This window comes from Aedes aegypti, chromosome 3 (assembly GCF_002204515.2).
Source record: "Aedes aegypti strain LVP_AGWG chromosome 3, AaegL5.0 Primary Assembly, whole genome shotgun sequence".
NCBI classification, from domain to species: Eukaryota; Metazoa; Arthropoda; class Insecta; order Diptera; family Culicidae; genus Aedes; species Aedes aegypti.
Window position 1 is genome coordinate 107,335,200 of NC_035109.1, and position 18,238 is coordinate 107,353,437.

The following is an 18,238-nucleotide window of genomic DNA, read 5'->3' on the forward strand; positions in this document are numbered from 1 at the left end:
AATGTCAAGAAGAAGAAGAAGAAGATGATGTTAATCCGTCCGGAAAGTCCCTTTTCAGCGGTTTTCAGGTTATTCTGCTGTAGTTATTAGTAAAGCTTGTTCTTCAAGTGAAACTTGGCCATTGACACAAATTAGAGTGCGTTGATTGGGGGTATTTGGCAGGTCAAATTGGTCAAGGACAATGGAAAGTTGTGATTTTTGACAGGGCAGTATTTCTGCTTCAACTCGGCGTTTCAGTTTACTGATGTGAGAACGAATTAATTGCTTGCCTTGGTTCAGTAATACGTAATACGCTGTAGTTGACCTTTCCAATACGTTCGGGCATTCAGGCATCCAGGCCCATGAATTGGTTAGGTATACTTGGGCATCCACCGTATCACTTCGGTCTAAGTTCCTATGTTCTCGTTCGATAGCATTCTGACGTTCTGTTTATTCGGCTGAAGGCTTCAATAGAGCTGCCACCGTCCGCATTGGTCGTCCTAGCATCTTCTGTGCTGGTGACTGACCTCTGAGATCATGTGTTGGAGTGGAACGGTATACGGTGAGAAAAGCGTGCAGTGAATCTGCTATGAACTCCCGAATGAATTTTCTTAACGCTTCTCTTAATGGTGTCCACAAAACGTTACGCCAACCCGTTTGACTGGAGGTGGTACGGAGCCGTGCGGATGTGACCGGTGAATTGTGTTCCGTTGTCACCTACCACGGTCTCTGGAATTCCAAACGTGGAGAACATCTGCTTGAGGAGCTTGATCATCTTTTTTGCCGTTATTGATTTGTTCAGCCCTACTTCAGGTCATCTAGTGAAACGATCAACAACCACCAGAGAGTAGTTGCCGTCTACTGGTCTATAGTCAATGTGAATGCGGGAACACGGTTATTCAGGAATTGGCCATGGTTCGTCTTGAGCCTTGGCAGCAGTAGTTCAACGAACGCAACGTCGGATATAATCTTCGATTTCACCATCTACTCCGGTCTAGTACACATACAGTCAACTTTCGTTCGTTGCACTAAACCCGTGGCCCACCTAGTGAAAGACTTTCACTAATCGGGCTAAGTTTTGCGCTGTCAAATAACCGATTACAATAGAAATTCAGCGCTACCAACATTGACCAATTACGGTTTATGTCAGAAAGTGACATTTGCCTTCGTTTTAAGTGGGCTATGGCCCACTTAACGGGAGCCCAATTAAAACGAAGTGCAATTAAACGTAGTGCAAGGAACGAAATTCGACTGTAGTTGTGGACGATTAAATTCATACGCACCACGCCAGGAAGACCACGCACAGTGGCGGCCTTTCATACAAAGGTCGGACAAAACCTCACATACGTCCCAAATCACTTGATAATGATAATTTATTAACTATCTTGGATACCTGACATCATCCCGTTGGAAATAATTGTAAAATTAAAAATTCGATTTTCTAATGGAATTTGTCAAAGTTAAGATCTTTCATCCAATCGAAAGAAAAGGCTTTTATTACAAAAACTTTGTTATTATGCAGAAACTTGTGTATAAACCTAAACTAGAGATACATATTTAAATTCCTTGTAGTAATTTCAATGATGTTTTAAACGAGTTATAACACATTATACAGATTTGAATGATGAAATAGATAAATTATAATAAAAAATGAAAATGGAATTTTCACCTCTAAGGGCAAAGAGGGGCAAGAAAAACTATAGCACGTTAGAAAGTATGGATGATTTGCTACTTCATAGTGAGTGACTCATTTTCTCGAAACAGTTCACATAAAACGAACGAAATTTTGAAAATTTATCAAAATTTTGAAGAAAGATTGCAAAAAACATTTTTTGATACTAATAACAATCTAATGTGTTGGAATTTATGTTATTATAGCCAAGTCTAAGGCTTAAGACTACGCCTTCAAATGAAGCCAAATAAGCTTAAATCGATTATGATTGCGTTGAGATACAGCTGTTTGAAGTTTGTTAGGTGAACCATAGTTGATGAATTTTAAGGAGGCCAATTTTGCTGACTTTCCCGCACTTACGATGCTGCCAAAAATCGAAAACAAAACAGATCAAACTTAAATTTTGAAAAATCATCACTCAATGATATAGAAGTCTACAGAAAATATTAACAAGGGATTTTGAGATCATGAATTTTTGAGGTTTTGTCCGGCCATGCGCCACTGTGCCACGGTGGAATTGATTGAGTCTCCGGAACAATCACTCTTTCCTTGAATATTACGCATTCGCTGATTATACTGAGAGATTCACTGCCCATACTCGCATAACAGTCCCATTTGAATTTTCATCATTTTTTAGTTTTCTTCATGAATCGTACTTATTATTAGAATACTTCTTGGTAGCATACCTAAAATTGTATCTTTTTATGGACAAAATGAGAAAAAAATACCAAACTATGCGCGTCCCATGTTGAAAGTACCCGCATAACAGTCCCACTAGTAGACTACGATGAAATTCAAACCAACCCTTTCCTGTTATGATTCCTGTAATCTTGCATCGTAGTTTTCATTTCAAAAGAAAAAGAAATACTACTAATTTGAGTATTTTAAGTCACTTTTATTCCTGAAGAATGTAGTTTTTGCTTGACATGACTTCATTGTTTCCAGAATGCTTCTGGTGATATTAATGGTTGAAACATAATAAGTTTTTAAGTCTTGCGAAAGTCTAAACAAAAAATAATATAAATAGCTTTCCTCCAAGTCAAAGCTATACTTGTCACATCTCTTGTCCTGTGGCCAATTAGTAACGAAGTCTCCGCTTCCGGTAGGTTCATTTTCCAACGACATGGAGGGGAAAGCTTTTTGGGCCAACATGGGCATACGCACATCACCACTGGTATCGTCGACTGGTCAAACTTGTTTTAGCGATAACTAATGTTGAGAAAAAAGAAGGCATATCTTAGAATTTTTTAACAGCATTGTAGAAATCAGGCTTACCAAAGCTTGCCCGATTCTATGCCTTGATAGCTATTACCTATGTTTCCAACCGAGCATAGACGTACTGCTGATGAATTCAGGGAACTATTCATATTGGTTGGCCGCAACCCTATCATCTAGCCCAGGAATGTCTTGAACACTGTCACTATTACCACCGTATAGTTGATTATTTTAATGAAACTATTGCAATTAAAAGATGATAGCACTAACTTTAGCAAAAGGAAAAGTGCTTTGGAAGATGTAGTAAACTTGCCAACAAATGTGTCAAGGTGCGCGATAACAAAGTAAGCGAGTCCCAACTAATGGGACTGGTATGCGGGTATATTTGCATTTGATGAGAAAAATACTTGGATAACGAGTCCCACCTGCTGTTATTTTGGATTTGTACAGTAAAATCAACTGCATTAACAATATTTTATTTGTTGAGTATTTTCTTACACTGTAATGATAATGTGTTGAGTAATTCCACCAGAATTTTATGTTGCCACCAGCGACGTTACGAAAAATTTTGCAATAATGTTCAGGTGCGTTTTTCTCGACATGATGATTTTCCTAATGGGACTGTATTGCGAGTATGGGCAGTTCACGTTGATTGTAGTACTGTTAAACCACGAAATAAAAATAAATTCAAATTAAAATAAAATTCGTTTCTGGTTGAACTTCTTGGGCTACTTGCTTGGGATCAGCTGGCCATCCGTTATACCGTTTTACTTGCTGAAGGATCTTACACTTTTTCGTGGCGTCTTGAAGTTCTGAGAACTTTCTCGCTAGATAGCGATACTGAAGCGATGATGCATGCTTCGGATGATGATACGAGAAAGTCAGTCAGCATGTCAGCGCATCCAAATTCGTTGGTCGAAACATACTCGAAATCATAATTTAGCATGATGAGTACCCAGCGCTGAAGTGGGTTGGTCGTGTGCACTAGTATGCCTTTCTTCGACCCAAAAATCGATGAAAGTGGCTTGTGATCCGTCCGGAACGTTAATCTTCTTCCCAGCAGAAACTTGTGGAACTTGGCCAAACCGTACACAAGGGCTAAGACTTCTTTTTCCGGCTGTCAATATACTAGCTTTGTAGGGGTGAAAGAGCGCGAAGCGTGTTCAATGGCTTTCATGATTCCGTACGGGAATTTATGGAAGACTACGGCTCCAATTCCAGTTTTCGATGCGTCTGCAGGAACGACGATCGGTAGCTTTGAAGTCGGATTTCAGCCCTTGCTTGAAATTTTCGAAAGATCGCTAACAATCGGCACTCCAATACCACTGGACGTCCTTCCGCAGTAGTTGTTCCCAAGGGTGACGCACATCGTGAATGCTTGGAACAAACTTGCAGTAGTAGTTCACGGCTCCAAGAAACGATCGCAATTCGGAAACGTTCGGCGATGGAGGAATTCTCGAAATTTGGTTGGTGCAATTCATGGTTGATTTGCCTTATCCACGTTCCGTCTTCCATCTTCACTTTGCCATAGGTGGTCTGCAGCACCTTCCGTTCGAAAACACCGAGTGCACGTTGATCTTTTGAACATAGGGTTCATGTTTCGTGCCCATAGAGGAGTATCGATCAAATCAGCGTCTTGTAGATAGTTAACTTCGTGCGATGACGAACTTTGCTCGATCGAAGACTTCTACGGAGTCCACAGTAGGAACGATTCGCAACGATGCGTGTCTGGATTTCTCTGTCGTTGTTGGCCGTCACCAGTGCGTCCAAGTACACGATTTCTTCGACCTCCTCGATTTCATCACCGTCAATATGATCTCGAGGTGGGGGCCGTGTTTTGCTCTCCCTTCGCAAGTACCTAAATACTTCGTCTTCGACACATTGATGATCAGTTCGATTCGCCTAGCGATAATTGGCTCCCTTTTTGTAGATGCGACAAAACCTTTCATCCACTCCTCCAGTAGTACTTCTTCCTCCCAAATCTTGGTAATAATCCAATGCGGCTTGCTCAGTAGTTTGTTGTTTTTATTTTTTTTTTACAAGGGGGAAATCTGCAAACAGATCCCCTGAGAAGGTAACTCAGGGAATGCGGGGATGACGCACCAACGACGACCCGCTAAAACCAGCCTATGCACTGTGCTTGAGCAATTCTTTTAGCTCAGTAGTTGGTCCACTCCAATGGCTCAACCGTCTAATCTCCGTTTCTATCTTTTGGAGATTTGGAGTCGGAAGTCTTTCGGTGTGTCCATTGTAATTAAAGATTATAAGGTATTTTATATGGAAACCGTTCTTTTTTGTTTTTTTGTTATTCAAGCTTATAATTTGATTGAAAACATGACTCAAATTTTGGCTAAAGTGTGTTTTAAAATGTATCAAACAACTTTTCCAAAAATGTAAGGTGCCCAGAAAGATTTTGACTGTACTCTTACCTACATGCCAGGTGTTATCATTATAGTTGTGATCTGGGGGGTGCTTGTGATTATGAATGACTGAGAGATCGAATCGGAACGGCGGTCATCGAAAATGCATTAGAACGACTACACTTATTGATACTATTTGATATTATTTATTTAAGTATGCCTCTTTCCTTTTATGATTTCTTCAACCGTCTTGCTATTTTGTACCAAACGGATACAACATCTAAAACACAGATTTCGTCACTAGCGATACCCTTCACATCTTCGATGCCAGCTTCGGGAAAACACCGATGGAATTCAAAAAGGACATTACACAACATTTGCCAGACTTAGTGCCTAATCCATGTGTCGTCGATATTACCGCAATTGAGGTTGCCGGGGAATGTCACACTTTATTGCACACACACTTTAATAACTATGACTAGAGGGACTTACTAACGTATGGTAGACAGCTTCTAAGTGGAATGTGGAGTGGAAGTTTGATTAATGAGATTCAATTTTTGGCATTTGAGAACATCGCGCCCCCCCACTGACGAAGACTACTTTCCCGCAGAGACATTGCGATAGCTGACCCGTTCATGGTCGGCAATTTCCAGCATCCGTTTGACCGGATTATCAACGCCGTCGTAACTGATGATGCCCAAACAACTTACCGGAACTTTCTTCATCAGATGGAAACCCATCTTGCGACGTTTGATGGCGAACACATAGGGTACCCGTGCCTGACGACAGATGGTCTTGACACGTTCCACCAACTGGTCGATGCTGTCGTTCGGCTCCAAGTCCGGTGCAATCAGAACCAGCTTGATCTTGCGCGTCTCCAAATGTTTGAGCACCTCGTTGAAACCCACGCAGTAGCGCTTGTTGCTAACGGCTTTGATCGGGTTCTTGCCGTACGCGTTCGACTGGAACTGGAACAGTTTCGTCACGACATTCTCCGCCAGGTCGCGCAACTCATCCGTGATAAGATGATCACAGTACCTGAAACGATATCATAAATTTAATAAAAGTCCAGTGGGCATTCGAAACTGTCGCTAAACGTGGCAAAATTCGATAAAAGGACTTTTCTCCGAAATGCGCACTTTCTTCCAATGTAGAAAATTACATTGAAAGAAGCAATCAGCTCAATGCTTTAGACAAATTAACCGAGCAGCAAGTCGAAGCAGCTTCTAACCCAGCCTTTTCGATTCAAGTAAGGAAGCAGTATTTCCGATTTTGTATAGGATTAAGGCAGCAGATCTTGAATTCCATAGGGGAAATCGAGGTGAAAGGAGACTACCGCGTTTTACTTGAAATCTTTAAAGATCGCAAGCAACGTATCACACATCTTGAAGAAAAGTGGCACAAAGCAGTATTATAATAGGTAATTTATTAAGGTTTATTTTTTAGTATTCCGATATAATTTATTACAAGGTTTTCTTCATCGATTTTTTTAGGGACTCTCCAGTGATTGAAAAATGCGCCTAGGATTTGTCGTGCCCTCAGCAATGTTCTGCGAAACCATTTCACGAAATTTTTCTATGGATGTCTCAAATACAGCTCACAGAACATCAATAGACTCTCAAGAATATTCCTTCAAGTTTAGAAAATCTTGAACGAATTCTTAATAATTTCAGTAAGGACTGTTCTTTTATAAAGTGGAAACCTTGCTATATCTTTTGAATTTATCAATGCAATCGCAAACGGTTTTCTGTACAGCGTTCGACTAATATTGTGATAATAAAAAAAGCCACTAAAATAATTTAATTTCATGCGAATATGGAATAACGTTCAGAACAATCGATTTTTGAAGGTTATCAAAACCAATTGTTAGAAATTGGCAAGAAAATATGACATTTGTATTGGCAAATGACAAATGACCACGATTCCCCTCGAGGTTTCTGTAAATTAAAAAAAAATGAGCATGTGGTTAATGGATAACCCCCTAAGAAGCCTGCAGGATGGCTACCAAATCTTTATTTTGAAATTCCTGCTTTTTGCCTGCTTTTCCTGGTTTTTAATTGTGAGAATTTCTTTAGTCATATAGGGAAAAAATTAATTCAACAAATTCAGTATTTTTAATAAAAAAAATAATGTTTATTCTTCAAAAAATAAACGTCAATGATTACACTAGTTTACAAATAAAAATGAAAGTCATGAACTTTAATAGCTGAGCTTCATTTTCAATGTAAAATCGTACGCTGAATCCAACAATAATGTCAAAAAAATTCACAGTAGAACCGTTTTTGAGATACGCTCAATATTTGATTTTTTTGGTTTTTCAAAAAAGTACATTTGCTAAAATTGATGTATCTCCGGATTTAGAGCACCAAATCTAAACTTTTTTTAGCAAAATAAAGCTAATTAAATGTGCTTTCTACCGTCTGAACATCACTTTGTTGTGCAAATTACGGTTTTCTAGATATTTATGGCATAATCAATTTTTTTCGATATCTTTGAGTAAAATTTAACCAAATTTTCAACTTTTAGCTAAGTTTTAAGCACGATGCTGATGTTTTAAAATTTGTTTATCATGTTGAACTCAAGGTATGTAAAAAACCAAAAGAAAAAAGTACCTAATGACTGAAATCGGTTGAAAATTGAAGATGTTATGGCATTTTTTGTAGAACACTTGAATTTTGAAGTTTTGACCTTTTAAAACAACAAGACGAAATCCATATAAATTTCACTAAATCCTTTCACTTTGAATGACTCTTAGTACAGATTCCATGCTTTGTTAACCGTTTTATCAATTATTAATTTTGGATCACGACTAATTAATGAAAAGGGCGTATGTAAAAGCAGAATTTATGTGTTTGCGTATATATTAAAAAAGGCCAGTTTTACTAACATGGAGTCTTGATATATTTCAAGCTAATAATGATGATGATGAACTTTTTATGATTCAATATTAAATCCAGCAAACAAACTACAATGAATACGTGTATAAAATAAGGCCATGGGCTCATTTGAGAACGTGAAAGATGTATCCGCCTTGGCTACATACTGCATGCAACTTAAAAGAAAAATTTCCGAAGCCATCCGTGTTCAATTATGGCATACGACAGTTCAGGCTACTGCGATGTCAAGCTTTCTTCAGTGTTGCTGGCTCAACGGCTGAATGATCATGGCGATTAATGTGATACAAGAAATATAAATTCCTGACTGACTCCTGAAATGTTTGGTCCTTTAACTGTTTTGATGTGGTTATAACTATTTTTGATGTGGTTTCAAGTTTAATGATAAGTTTATGCTGCTTGTCTGTTTGGCGTTTGAACGTTATAACTTTGTTATGACAAAATGATTTTGGCAGCACTTTCGTCGCAGGGAAAACATTGTTGACAGGTAGTACTGTTTGTTGAACATAGTGAAACAATGTGTGCGGCAAAGCGTGAATTTAAGTGCAAAAATGATCCGCAAAAATTTTGTTTCGTCTGCGGAAACTACATTTTTACGACACCGGCAAATTTTACTAGTTCATTGCAAACTGCATATCGGCTTTATTTCAAAACTGATCCCAAAAACCTCGACAAAACGTGGACTCCAAACGTTGTGTGTAGTTCGTGCAAAACATGCTTGGCTAGATGGATGTCTGGAGAAAGGTAATTATTTAATTTTCTACATTCAAATGACTAACAAGTGCTATTTACTAACTAACTAACTAACAAATCTTGTACCAGCCGCCATTTGTCCTTTGTTGTACCGACAATATGGCGCCAACCATTTTGTCATGCAGCGGATTGTTATTTCTGCTTAACCAAAGTCATGCAACACGGACGTCACAAAGCAGTTGAATATCCACAAGTTCAATCAATGACAAAACCGATTCCACATGAAGATTCATCTCCTTATCCTGTTTGTCCAAAGCGAAAACGAGAGCCTTCAGTGGATGACAGTGACGAACCACCCTTTGATGAAAGCGACGTGGAATATGAAAGAAAGCCGATGCTGTTTACACAAGCGGAACTCAATGACTTGATAAGGGACTTGGACTTATCAAAAGAAAAATCAGAATTGTTGGCATCGCGCTTGATGGAACGAAACTTTCTTTCTGCTGATACAAAAGTTACTTCCTACAGAAAGCGTCATGAAAAATTTGGAAAATATTTTTCCAAAAAAGACAGTGCTTGCTTTTGCCATGACATAAGAGGCTTGTTTGAAGAATTTGGTGAACCATATGATCCTTCTGAATGGCGTTTGTTTATCGACAGTAGTAAATTAAGTTTAAAAGCTGTTCTGCTGCATCAAGGGAACAATAAGCCTTCGATTCCGCTAGTTCATGCCGTGAACATGAAGGAATGATACGAATCGATGGCTTTTATACTTGACCTGATATGCTACAACCAACATAATTGGAAAATATGCTCAGATCTCAAAGTTGTTGCAATGTTGACTGGCTTGCAACAGGGATATACTAAGTTCATGTGTTTTCTTTGCAAATGGGATAGCCGAGCACGTAAACAACATTACGTTCGGGAAAATTGGCCCGAACGAAAGTCTTTTACAATTGGTCAAGAGAATGTAAGGTGCCATCCTCTCGTAGCGAAGGAACAGATAATACTCCCACCACTGCACATAAAGCTTGGGTTGTCCAAGAATTTTGTAAAGGCGCTTAACAAGGAAGGACCAGCTTTCGGATACCTGAAATCCATTTTTCCAAACTTGTCGGATGCCAAGATTAAGGAAGGTGTGTTCGTTGGTCCTCAAATTAAAAAAATGTTAAACGATGAAGATTTCTACACCGTATTGAACAATCATGAAGCCGAAGCATGGAAATCGTTCCAGCGTGTAGTTGTGGAGTATTTGGGGAACTTTTTCCCTGAAAACCTCGGCGACGAAAGCGATGAGCACGGGGAACGTTTTCATCAGCAAATGAAAATAATGGAACGTCGTTATCAAAGATTTTGGGATGAAGCGATGATGGGCGATTATTGTTGGTTTCTCTTTCGAGAAACAAAGTGCAAGCATAACAGACGGAGTGATTCAAACAACCATTTTTAAACATATATTTTTTACATGTGAATTTATAGCTTAATTTAAGGAAGCTTTGAAATATATGAAATGAACTGATTGTTGTAGAGATAATAAGTAGAGATAAAACTTATGTTCTGAGTGAAGTAGAAGCTCTGTTAATACACACGCCCTTTTTACAGATTAGTCGTGATCTAAAATTATGGATTGATAACACAACATTAAATCTTAACTAAGACTTATTAACTGTTGAAAGTTTAAGCAAATCTAAATGAAAATGCATTAAATTTTCTTCATGTTGTTGAGATCGCTTGAAAATCGTAAAAACTTCAAAATTCAAGTGTTCTACAAAAAATGCCATAACATCTTCAATTTTCAACCAATTTCAGTCATTAGGTACTTTTTTCTTTTGGTTTTTTACATACCTTGAGTTCAACATGATAAATGAATTTTAAAACATTAGCATCGTGCTTAGCTAAAAGTTGAAAATTTGGTTAAATTTTACTCAAAAATATCGAAAAAAATTGATTATGCCATAAATATCTAGAAAACCGTAATTTGCACAACAAAGTGATGTTCAGACGGTAAAAAGCACATTTAATTAGCTTTATTTTGCTAAAAAAAGTTTAGATTTGGTGCTCTAAATCCGGAGATACATCAATTTTAGCAAATGTACTTTTTTGAAAAACCAAAAAAAAAATCAAATATTGAGCGTATCTCAAAAACGGTTCTACTGTGAATTTTTTTGACATTTTTTTTGGATTCAGCGTACGATTTTACATTGAAAATGGAGCTCAGCTTACTAAGTTCAGAAATGTTGTAAACTAGTGTTATTGGAGAAGGGGCCCTGATCAGCCATACGACGCAACTTAGTCGCTATGCTCTCACAAGAGCGTTGGACGGTACTGACATCCATCTTCCGGATACAATTTACGAAGCATCAAAACAAACTAATTAAAAATGATATAAGTACGAAATATTAGCTCATCATCTTACATTGGAATTTGTCTAATGGCAACATATGTACCAGAATTTAATATTTAATTAGGGAATAAGTGTTGATCCAGGCGTCACAGTACTATTTTCCCCTGGTATTCTTACATATATTATACCAGGAATTCCGAATATAATTTCACCAGGATTTTTCACAACCACCAGGAACATGTCCAAAGAATCCATTGTTCCATGGATTCTGCCTCGGGAATTCCTCCAGAGATTCTGCCAGTGAAATCTCTCCACAAAAAATATTCCACCTTCAAGAGTTCTTCAAAAGATTCCATCAAGAAATCTTCCAGAGACTCCTCCATGGATTACACTAGAAATTATTTCAGAAATTACACTAGTTTTGCCTCATGGGATTCAACTAGCAAATTCATCAGAACTTCCACGAAAACATCTTTCAGGGATTCCGTAAGTAATCACGGTAGTTGAAATGGCGTTTACGTCGCTCTGTTTTCATTAGTATATTCACCCCTATTCTTGTTTACGTTCGAATGCGCTTTCGATCGAAAACCGTTCGCATTCTCGTTTACGCCAGCAAAATCAAATGGGCCATCGATTCGAACGAATAGGATTCGATCGAAAATTGGATCCGCCGTAAACAAGAATGAGGGTGATTGAGTTTATTATAAAATTTGCCACAAATTTTGTAGTAAAAGTAACAAAATTTGTAGTAAATATCTTTATGATGAAATCCATGAAATACTTAATCGATACAAAAGAAAAAAAAAACAAATCAAAATTTTTGGCGCTTACGTCACATTGTGCAAATTACGACACTACCCAAGTTTGACATACCGCAGTACACATTTCACAGCATTCCGGATATTGCTTTATAGCCTCAGCCATACATTTTGGGCATCTGCAAGGGGCATGAACGTCTTTATTTCACCTTTGATATCACCAGCGTTTCCAATTCTACCAAGGATTTTACAATTTCTTTGACGTTGGATAACGTCTTACGGAAACATACTGGGGTACAATTTCGAAAAACTTAAATCGCTCGCGTCACGAAACGTGGTTAGATTATGACTGTTAATAACTTACTCACGCCCGGATAAATTTTCAAGATTCTTGCGCCAATCGATTAGAAATCTTCCTACGAATCGACTCCATAAATGGAAACTATTGATTTTCCAGACTAAACTATTGAAAAATTGGTAAATATCAAGGCGTGTCTTATTTGCAAAGCACATTTTTCTTGTGTATTTCTAACACAGACGATATCTTAGCCACTTTCGTCATTCAAAGGGAAACGTCCCTTTCGGTCTTCATCTTACTCGTATGTTCAGTCGAAGCCAGCCAAACTCCAATCAGCCATACGCGCATCAGCTGCGGGTTCCGTGAAATCGCTCATCATGGCCATGGACATCCAGCTAGCCCATCGAATTCATGGAGAACGCGTCCAGAAACCTTGATAATTGCCGTCGGAGGAGTGAGCAAACCATCGAAAACAAGGATGGACAAGGAAACAATGAAGCAAAAAATTACCGACCGGTATTTTTTTTGGTGTCTTTCTGTCAAAAAATACAATGCACATTGGGCCAGACCGCAAAATTAGGAGGAAGCTAAAATCATGAACTTTCAGTATAAAATGTTCGTTTTCACATCAAAATTATACTGTTGTAGGCACGGCTCGTTACGTAGACCAAAAAACCACGGTTCTTATAGCAATTCATTTTATTTATGGAAAAGCTTTAAAGCTAAAACAATAATATAATTATAATACTTGGATTGCTTGATAAATAGATAACAATACTCACAATTCTGTGACTCCTAGTCAACCTTTTCTACGTCCTTACAACCGTCCTGTGATATTTTATAGTCAATCTATCTGTTTTGAAAGTAGTTTCCTCAGTTATAAGTCATAGTCGTAGGTATAGTCATTAGTTTACTCACAGTCCGTACTTGTTGCATGTAGTTTAGGTTTAAGTTCAATTAATTAAATAGAGTTTATCTGTGCATGGAATCTAACCTGAAATTGTGTATGTGGATTTGATTTAGTAATAATTCATTTTTAAGGCTCATTTTCAGTATCCGACTCACAACCTGATAACATCCTAATTTCAATGCACAAATTATGAATTTCATTTGGAAGCTTTTTATAATTAAACTAATAAATTCAGCGATTTTAATGACAAATTCAACTGCATGCCTTTCAGATCACACGTATAGTTCATCAACAATCTTCTACTTTACTCATACTAGCAGAACTAAGAGTTGACAGACTAGACGTCAGATTTGCAGCTTCCCTGTGGATATTTCTGCCACATCTCCAACGGGTGTAACGCCGCCCGGTACAACTGTAAATCCTCCAATATCCTCCAGAGATACAATATATCATATGAGCCTATAAGTTATACCTTTTAGATCCTGTGCAAATTGCATCCCCGTTTCTCACCCTTTTTGAGATTAAAGCAACCAATCTTAATGGATCATGCGTGGACCTAACGTTCAACCGGACTATTTGTTGGAGAGTAAGAGTTAACGCTAATGCTTCGTCTTCCACCGGTACTATCGGTATTGAAGTGTTAACCGAACCAACCGAATAATACCACACAATGTCCATAATAGGTCAGAATTGATATAGTGTGAAAATTGATTAGATTTTTAGCAGTAATAGTTTCATAAGCCAGGAAAAAGAAAAAGCTAATGTTATCCAACGTCAACTTGGCGGTCGTATCTAGGAATCAACCTATTACTTTTTTTAGGTGACCCTCAATTCCACGTTTCTCATGAATTCCACCGACGAATTCAGGCTTATTTTGGAACGAACTGGTACAAAAAGATACTATATCTCACAATCCTATTCTCTTGAATTATCTTAGGTATGCTACGGGCTTATTTAGTATGTAGCGCGATTACCGAAAATTAGGAAAATATTGCAATAAGTATTTCATTATTTCATCATACATTACCCTTATTCGAAAATTAATTATTCCTTTAAGCAGCACTGTTGTAGTAAAGGGTTTCAACTAAATTTTGGGTTGTTTCAATGCAATCCCGTAGTTGAACCCAATTACTCAATTTTGGCTTCATTAGGAAAATGTACTCAATTTTGGGTCAATTTAACGCTAAATTGAGTTATATTAACCCAAGCATGAGAAAAGTTTCTTTTACCCTTGTCCTCATAATTATAGCTATGGAAGCTGTTAAAGTTTCAATTTAAAATTTTCATTTCATTCAACGTATTTTTTTTCTCTGAAGTTAATTTGCTGCAAAAATTATGGTAGGATTTTTGTTCAACATTTTAATGATGTACATTCCTTCTTTTATGCAAATCTCGCATTTAGTATTGCAATCGTATATCGTAACTGTAGTGATCGGATAAGACTTACCGTCAAACGGGGTGACTTGCAACACTTTTCAACTTCAATCAACCAAAACCATGATCTAAACGTCATTTAAAAATTTAAATTCCCTGTAGAACTTTTAATGGCTGATCCGCCTACAGAATGGGATGACAGAAGATTGAGTCGAATTATTTTGTCATATCAAAAGTCATCAAAAAGGTGAAATTTTTTAAACGTCCTTGTGCGGAGTGACTTGCAACACTCAATGCTAATATTGTTTTTGCCAACAAAATGTTGATATTTTTTATTAGTCACACATGTTAAGTATTGTTATTCATGTTTTTAAAGCATTAGAAGCAGTACAAGAGCATTTTGAATACGTTTTTGTAAGAAAATAATTGAGCTATTTTTGTATGGGAATAAGAGGCGTTAAATCATCAAAGTCCAATATCTTAACTGAACAATATTTTTAACAAGTGTTTGTAGTTGATTGATGAATTATTACTCTTTTGATTGTAAAGTGGACCTAACACAATAGTTTTTCACTTTTATAAAACTCTAAATTGCTTAGAAACAAAGTGTTGCAAGTTACCCCACATTGGTACATTTGAATAAAAATGATTTTTATTCAAAAGTTGTTGCTACAATTTCGTAAAATAAAATTCGTCATATTATCAATTATTAGTTATAGAAATACCATGCAGAGTATTACTTTTGTAAATTAAATCTTTTTCATGTTGTCAGGTCACGATTTTGAACCTCCATCAAATATCAGTTTTCAAGACATTCAAAAGAATTATGTTTAATGTATAAACATATTTATAATAACAGCTTTTTTCGTGGCCCCTACTTGAATTGTAAGTCACACGTATTCAAGCACCGATTTGAAACAAATTTTGTTTTGAATTTTGTGTTTTATAGTGAAATTTAGTTGTAAATTGCAATGTGTTGCAAGTCACCCCGTTTGACGGTACCCTATTTTCTTTTTGGATTATCACTTGAAGCACAGTCGATTGTGTTAGATTTTCCAATGCATTATGAATAAAGACTACAAGAAATGCCTACACAACACATTCACTGTTTTAAGTTTCATTATGTTGCAATAATTTTTGGTGGTCAATCATTTACTGTTCAAATAATAAAATTTGCCTTCTGTCGAACATAGACTGTTCTTTGTTGTAAAATAATGTTGAGTGTAGTCGAAACACTTGTTTTCTTCTCTACAGTATTCAGTTTACTTCTACAAGTAAAGTCATGCTGAAAAAACTACATGTCATTGTCTTCAATTTTAATTTATAGACAATATAATTTGGAAAACAACACGCAGCGAACTGGACTATCGAAATTCATACATTTTGCCTTATGAAAGGTGGAACGATTATTGCAATGCGAGCGCTTTATGTACCGTTCTAGCATCAATCCACATCAAGGCGTGGATAGGCGCGTGGTATACGCACGGGCCTACCGGTCGCAAGGTTCCTGGTTCGATTCCAGGTTGCCGCGTAAACATATTTTGTTTTCAAATTTTGGTTTCATAAGGCAAATTTATGAATGTCAACCCGATTCCTTGTGGCGAATTTTCATAAGGGATTCTTATGTATTTCCATACTCCATTTGCCTGAGTGTAGGAAGTGCCTTTTGCTTAAGGGACCGTCCATAAATCACATAGCATTTTTTGGACAAATTTTGACACCCCCTCCCTCATCATAGCCTATTTTACCATACCTAATACATGGTTAGTAGCAAAGTAATAGACTCCCCCTCCCCCCTAAAATGTTAGATCATTTATGGAGCGTCCATAATAACTTTTCGTAGACGCGTCTATTACAAAAACCTAAAAATGAACATAAATTTTAAAGTGTCCGGTTACAATGCTGAAAAAAAAATGAAAATCGCTTCGAAAACGACAGAGACACATATCGGTACCTACATAATGCATTGTCAAAGTTGCATTTCCGACTTTCTGAGATAGTCGACGCCTTGAATAACTGTGGAAGTGCTCATAAGAACACTAAGCTGCGACTCTGTCCCAGTGGGGACGTAACGCCAGAAAAAGTATTAAGAAGGACTAAGGAGAACTGATAGAAAAAAAAACTACTCACGTTCTGAAGGCTCGACAGTGGAGGCTCTTCTCCTCGCTGACTTTCACGGTAGTATCGTTTAGAGCCGGAAATCCGTTCTGGTACTCCTCTGATCCAATTGCAGGGGGCACAACCATTTCTTCAGTCGAACAGCACCGTTCGATGGCCTTCAAAAAGGGCGAAACGCCACCCACAGCAGGCGGCATTCCTTCGGCGTGATTCCCGTTAAGGATTACTCCCCCTTCGGTCACTTGACTACCCGATCCAGGGGTAATATCTTCCGTTTCCCCATCCACTGGCTGCTGCTGACCATCCTGCTTTGATTTCCGATTATTGATAATCTCCTTCTTCAACTTGGAGAGCTTCTTCTCCTTGGGGGTTTCTCGCTGTTTGCCTTTGTGCAGGACGATTGCAGGCTGGATGATGGCAATCGGTGGAACGACCGGTTTAACCAGCGCCTTCAGTTCCCCTCCGCTTCCGATTTCACCCTTATCCACCAGCGACAACCGATCCCGAATGCAATCGGACAGATTAATCTGAACGACATCGCTCGGGGTTTTCTTGGAACGTTTCTTCGTTTTGAGGGTCGGTCCCGGGGGAAGTGCCTGAGCCGTGTGGTACTTCTCCAGGAAGCTCTCGTCGATCATCTGGATCTTCTGACTTTTGGGTCCGCGGATCTTTTTGAGCTGCTCTTCGTACCGCTTGGCTTGTTTCTTTTGCTTTTCCGCCTCCTTGCGGGCCTTCCGGGCCGATGATCTTTCCATGTCGGACAATGGCAAATGGGCGGAAGAACCAGAACCCGCCCCCAAGGCTGGGAATTCACCGTCCATGTGGCTGCTGTTCATGGTGCTGTTGTTCAAAGCGTGCGCACTTACCAAAGGACACTACGGAACCTGGGACTAGGTCATTCTGGGCCGGTTTCAGTCAGAATTGCGGCCATTCGCAGGTTGAAGAATTTGGGGATCCGAAAAAAATTTCCTACTAGACACTCCACTTCTGTACTGTGCAGAAAAATCGTCAAACTGTCAGTGGTTGTGCGCGATGCGAAAACAAATCGATCGATTTTTTACACTGTGCTGTCAACTTTGGGTGTCGTTTACAAATTACGTGATTTGTATTGTGTTCGTTTTCTTTTCACTCAAATTTGGGTAGAACTAAGGCTGTGAACCGTTTCACCAGTTCGTTTAACTATTCTAGCGTAACATTTGAAAAGGGCCTAACTGCAAAATGTAAACAAACTTGATTATTCATTATTCGTATCATTTTTTACGTAAATTACTCCTACATACTCTTACGGGCATGCAAAATGCATTATTAATGGTAATTTTATTCAAATTTAAAAGGGCCTATCTGAAAATGATAAAACTAAAAGGGCCTAACTGGTCATAAAAGGGCCTAACTGAAAATTTCCATCAAAATCAGATTGGCCCTTCCGTGCATTTTTAATTTTCCTTCATATTGTTCAATATTTAGCCATTGTATAGTGTTTTTCTCACATAATGGAACCTTGTGAAATATTTGAAAAGGGTCTATCAGCATAACGTAAAAATTGAGAAATTCCCGATTGAAGATTCTGTAACATATTGATTGTTACTATTTTAAACTCATTGCTATCTAATAGTTTTAAACTTT

The 18,238-nt window shown here is 38.0% G+C and overlaps 1 protein-coding gene across 1 annotated transcript; it reads right to left on the reverse strand.

Annotated features, from left to right (window-relative positions):
• Positions 1–5,409: 5,409 nt before the first annotated feature.
• On the reverse strand, positions 5,410–17,667 carry LOC5575013 (selenocysteine insertion sequence-binding protein 2). The gene is made up of 2 exons (XM_021851326.1): positions 16,628–17,667; positions 5,410–6,264 (listed from the first exon to the last, which is right to left on the reverse strand). Exons 1-2 carry the CDS (start codon positions 17,449–17,451, stop codon positions 5,823–5,825), a joined length of 1,266 nt encoding a protein of 421 aa, XP_021707018.1. The 5' UTR covers positions 17,452–17,667; the 3' UTR covers positions 5,410–5,822.
• Positions 17,668–18,238: the final 571 nt, after the last annotated feature.

Coding starts and splice junctions, on each gene's coding strand:
- LOC5575013 (XM_021851326.1), bottom strand. CDS start 17,451: ATGAACAGCAGCCACATGGACGGTGAATTCCCAGCCTTGGGGGCGGGT. Junction 6,265..16,627: donor CACTGTCGAGCCTTCAGAAC/GTGAGTAGTTTT, acceptor ATATCGTTTCAG/GTACTGTGATCATCTTATCA.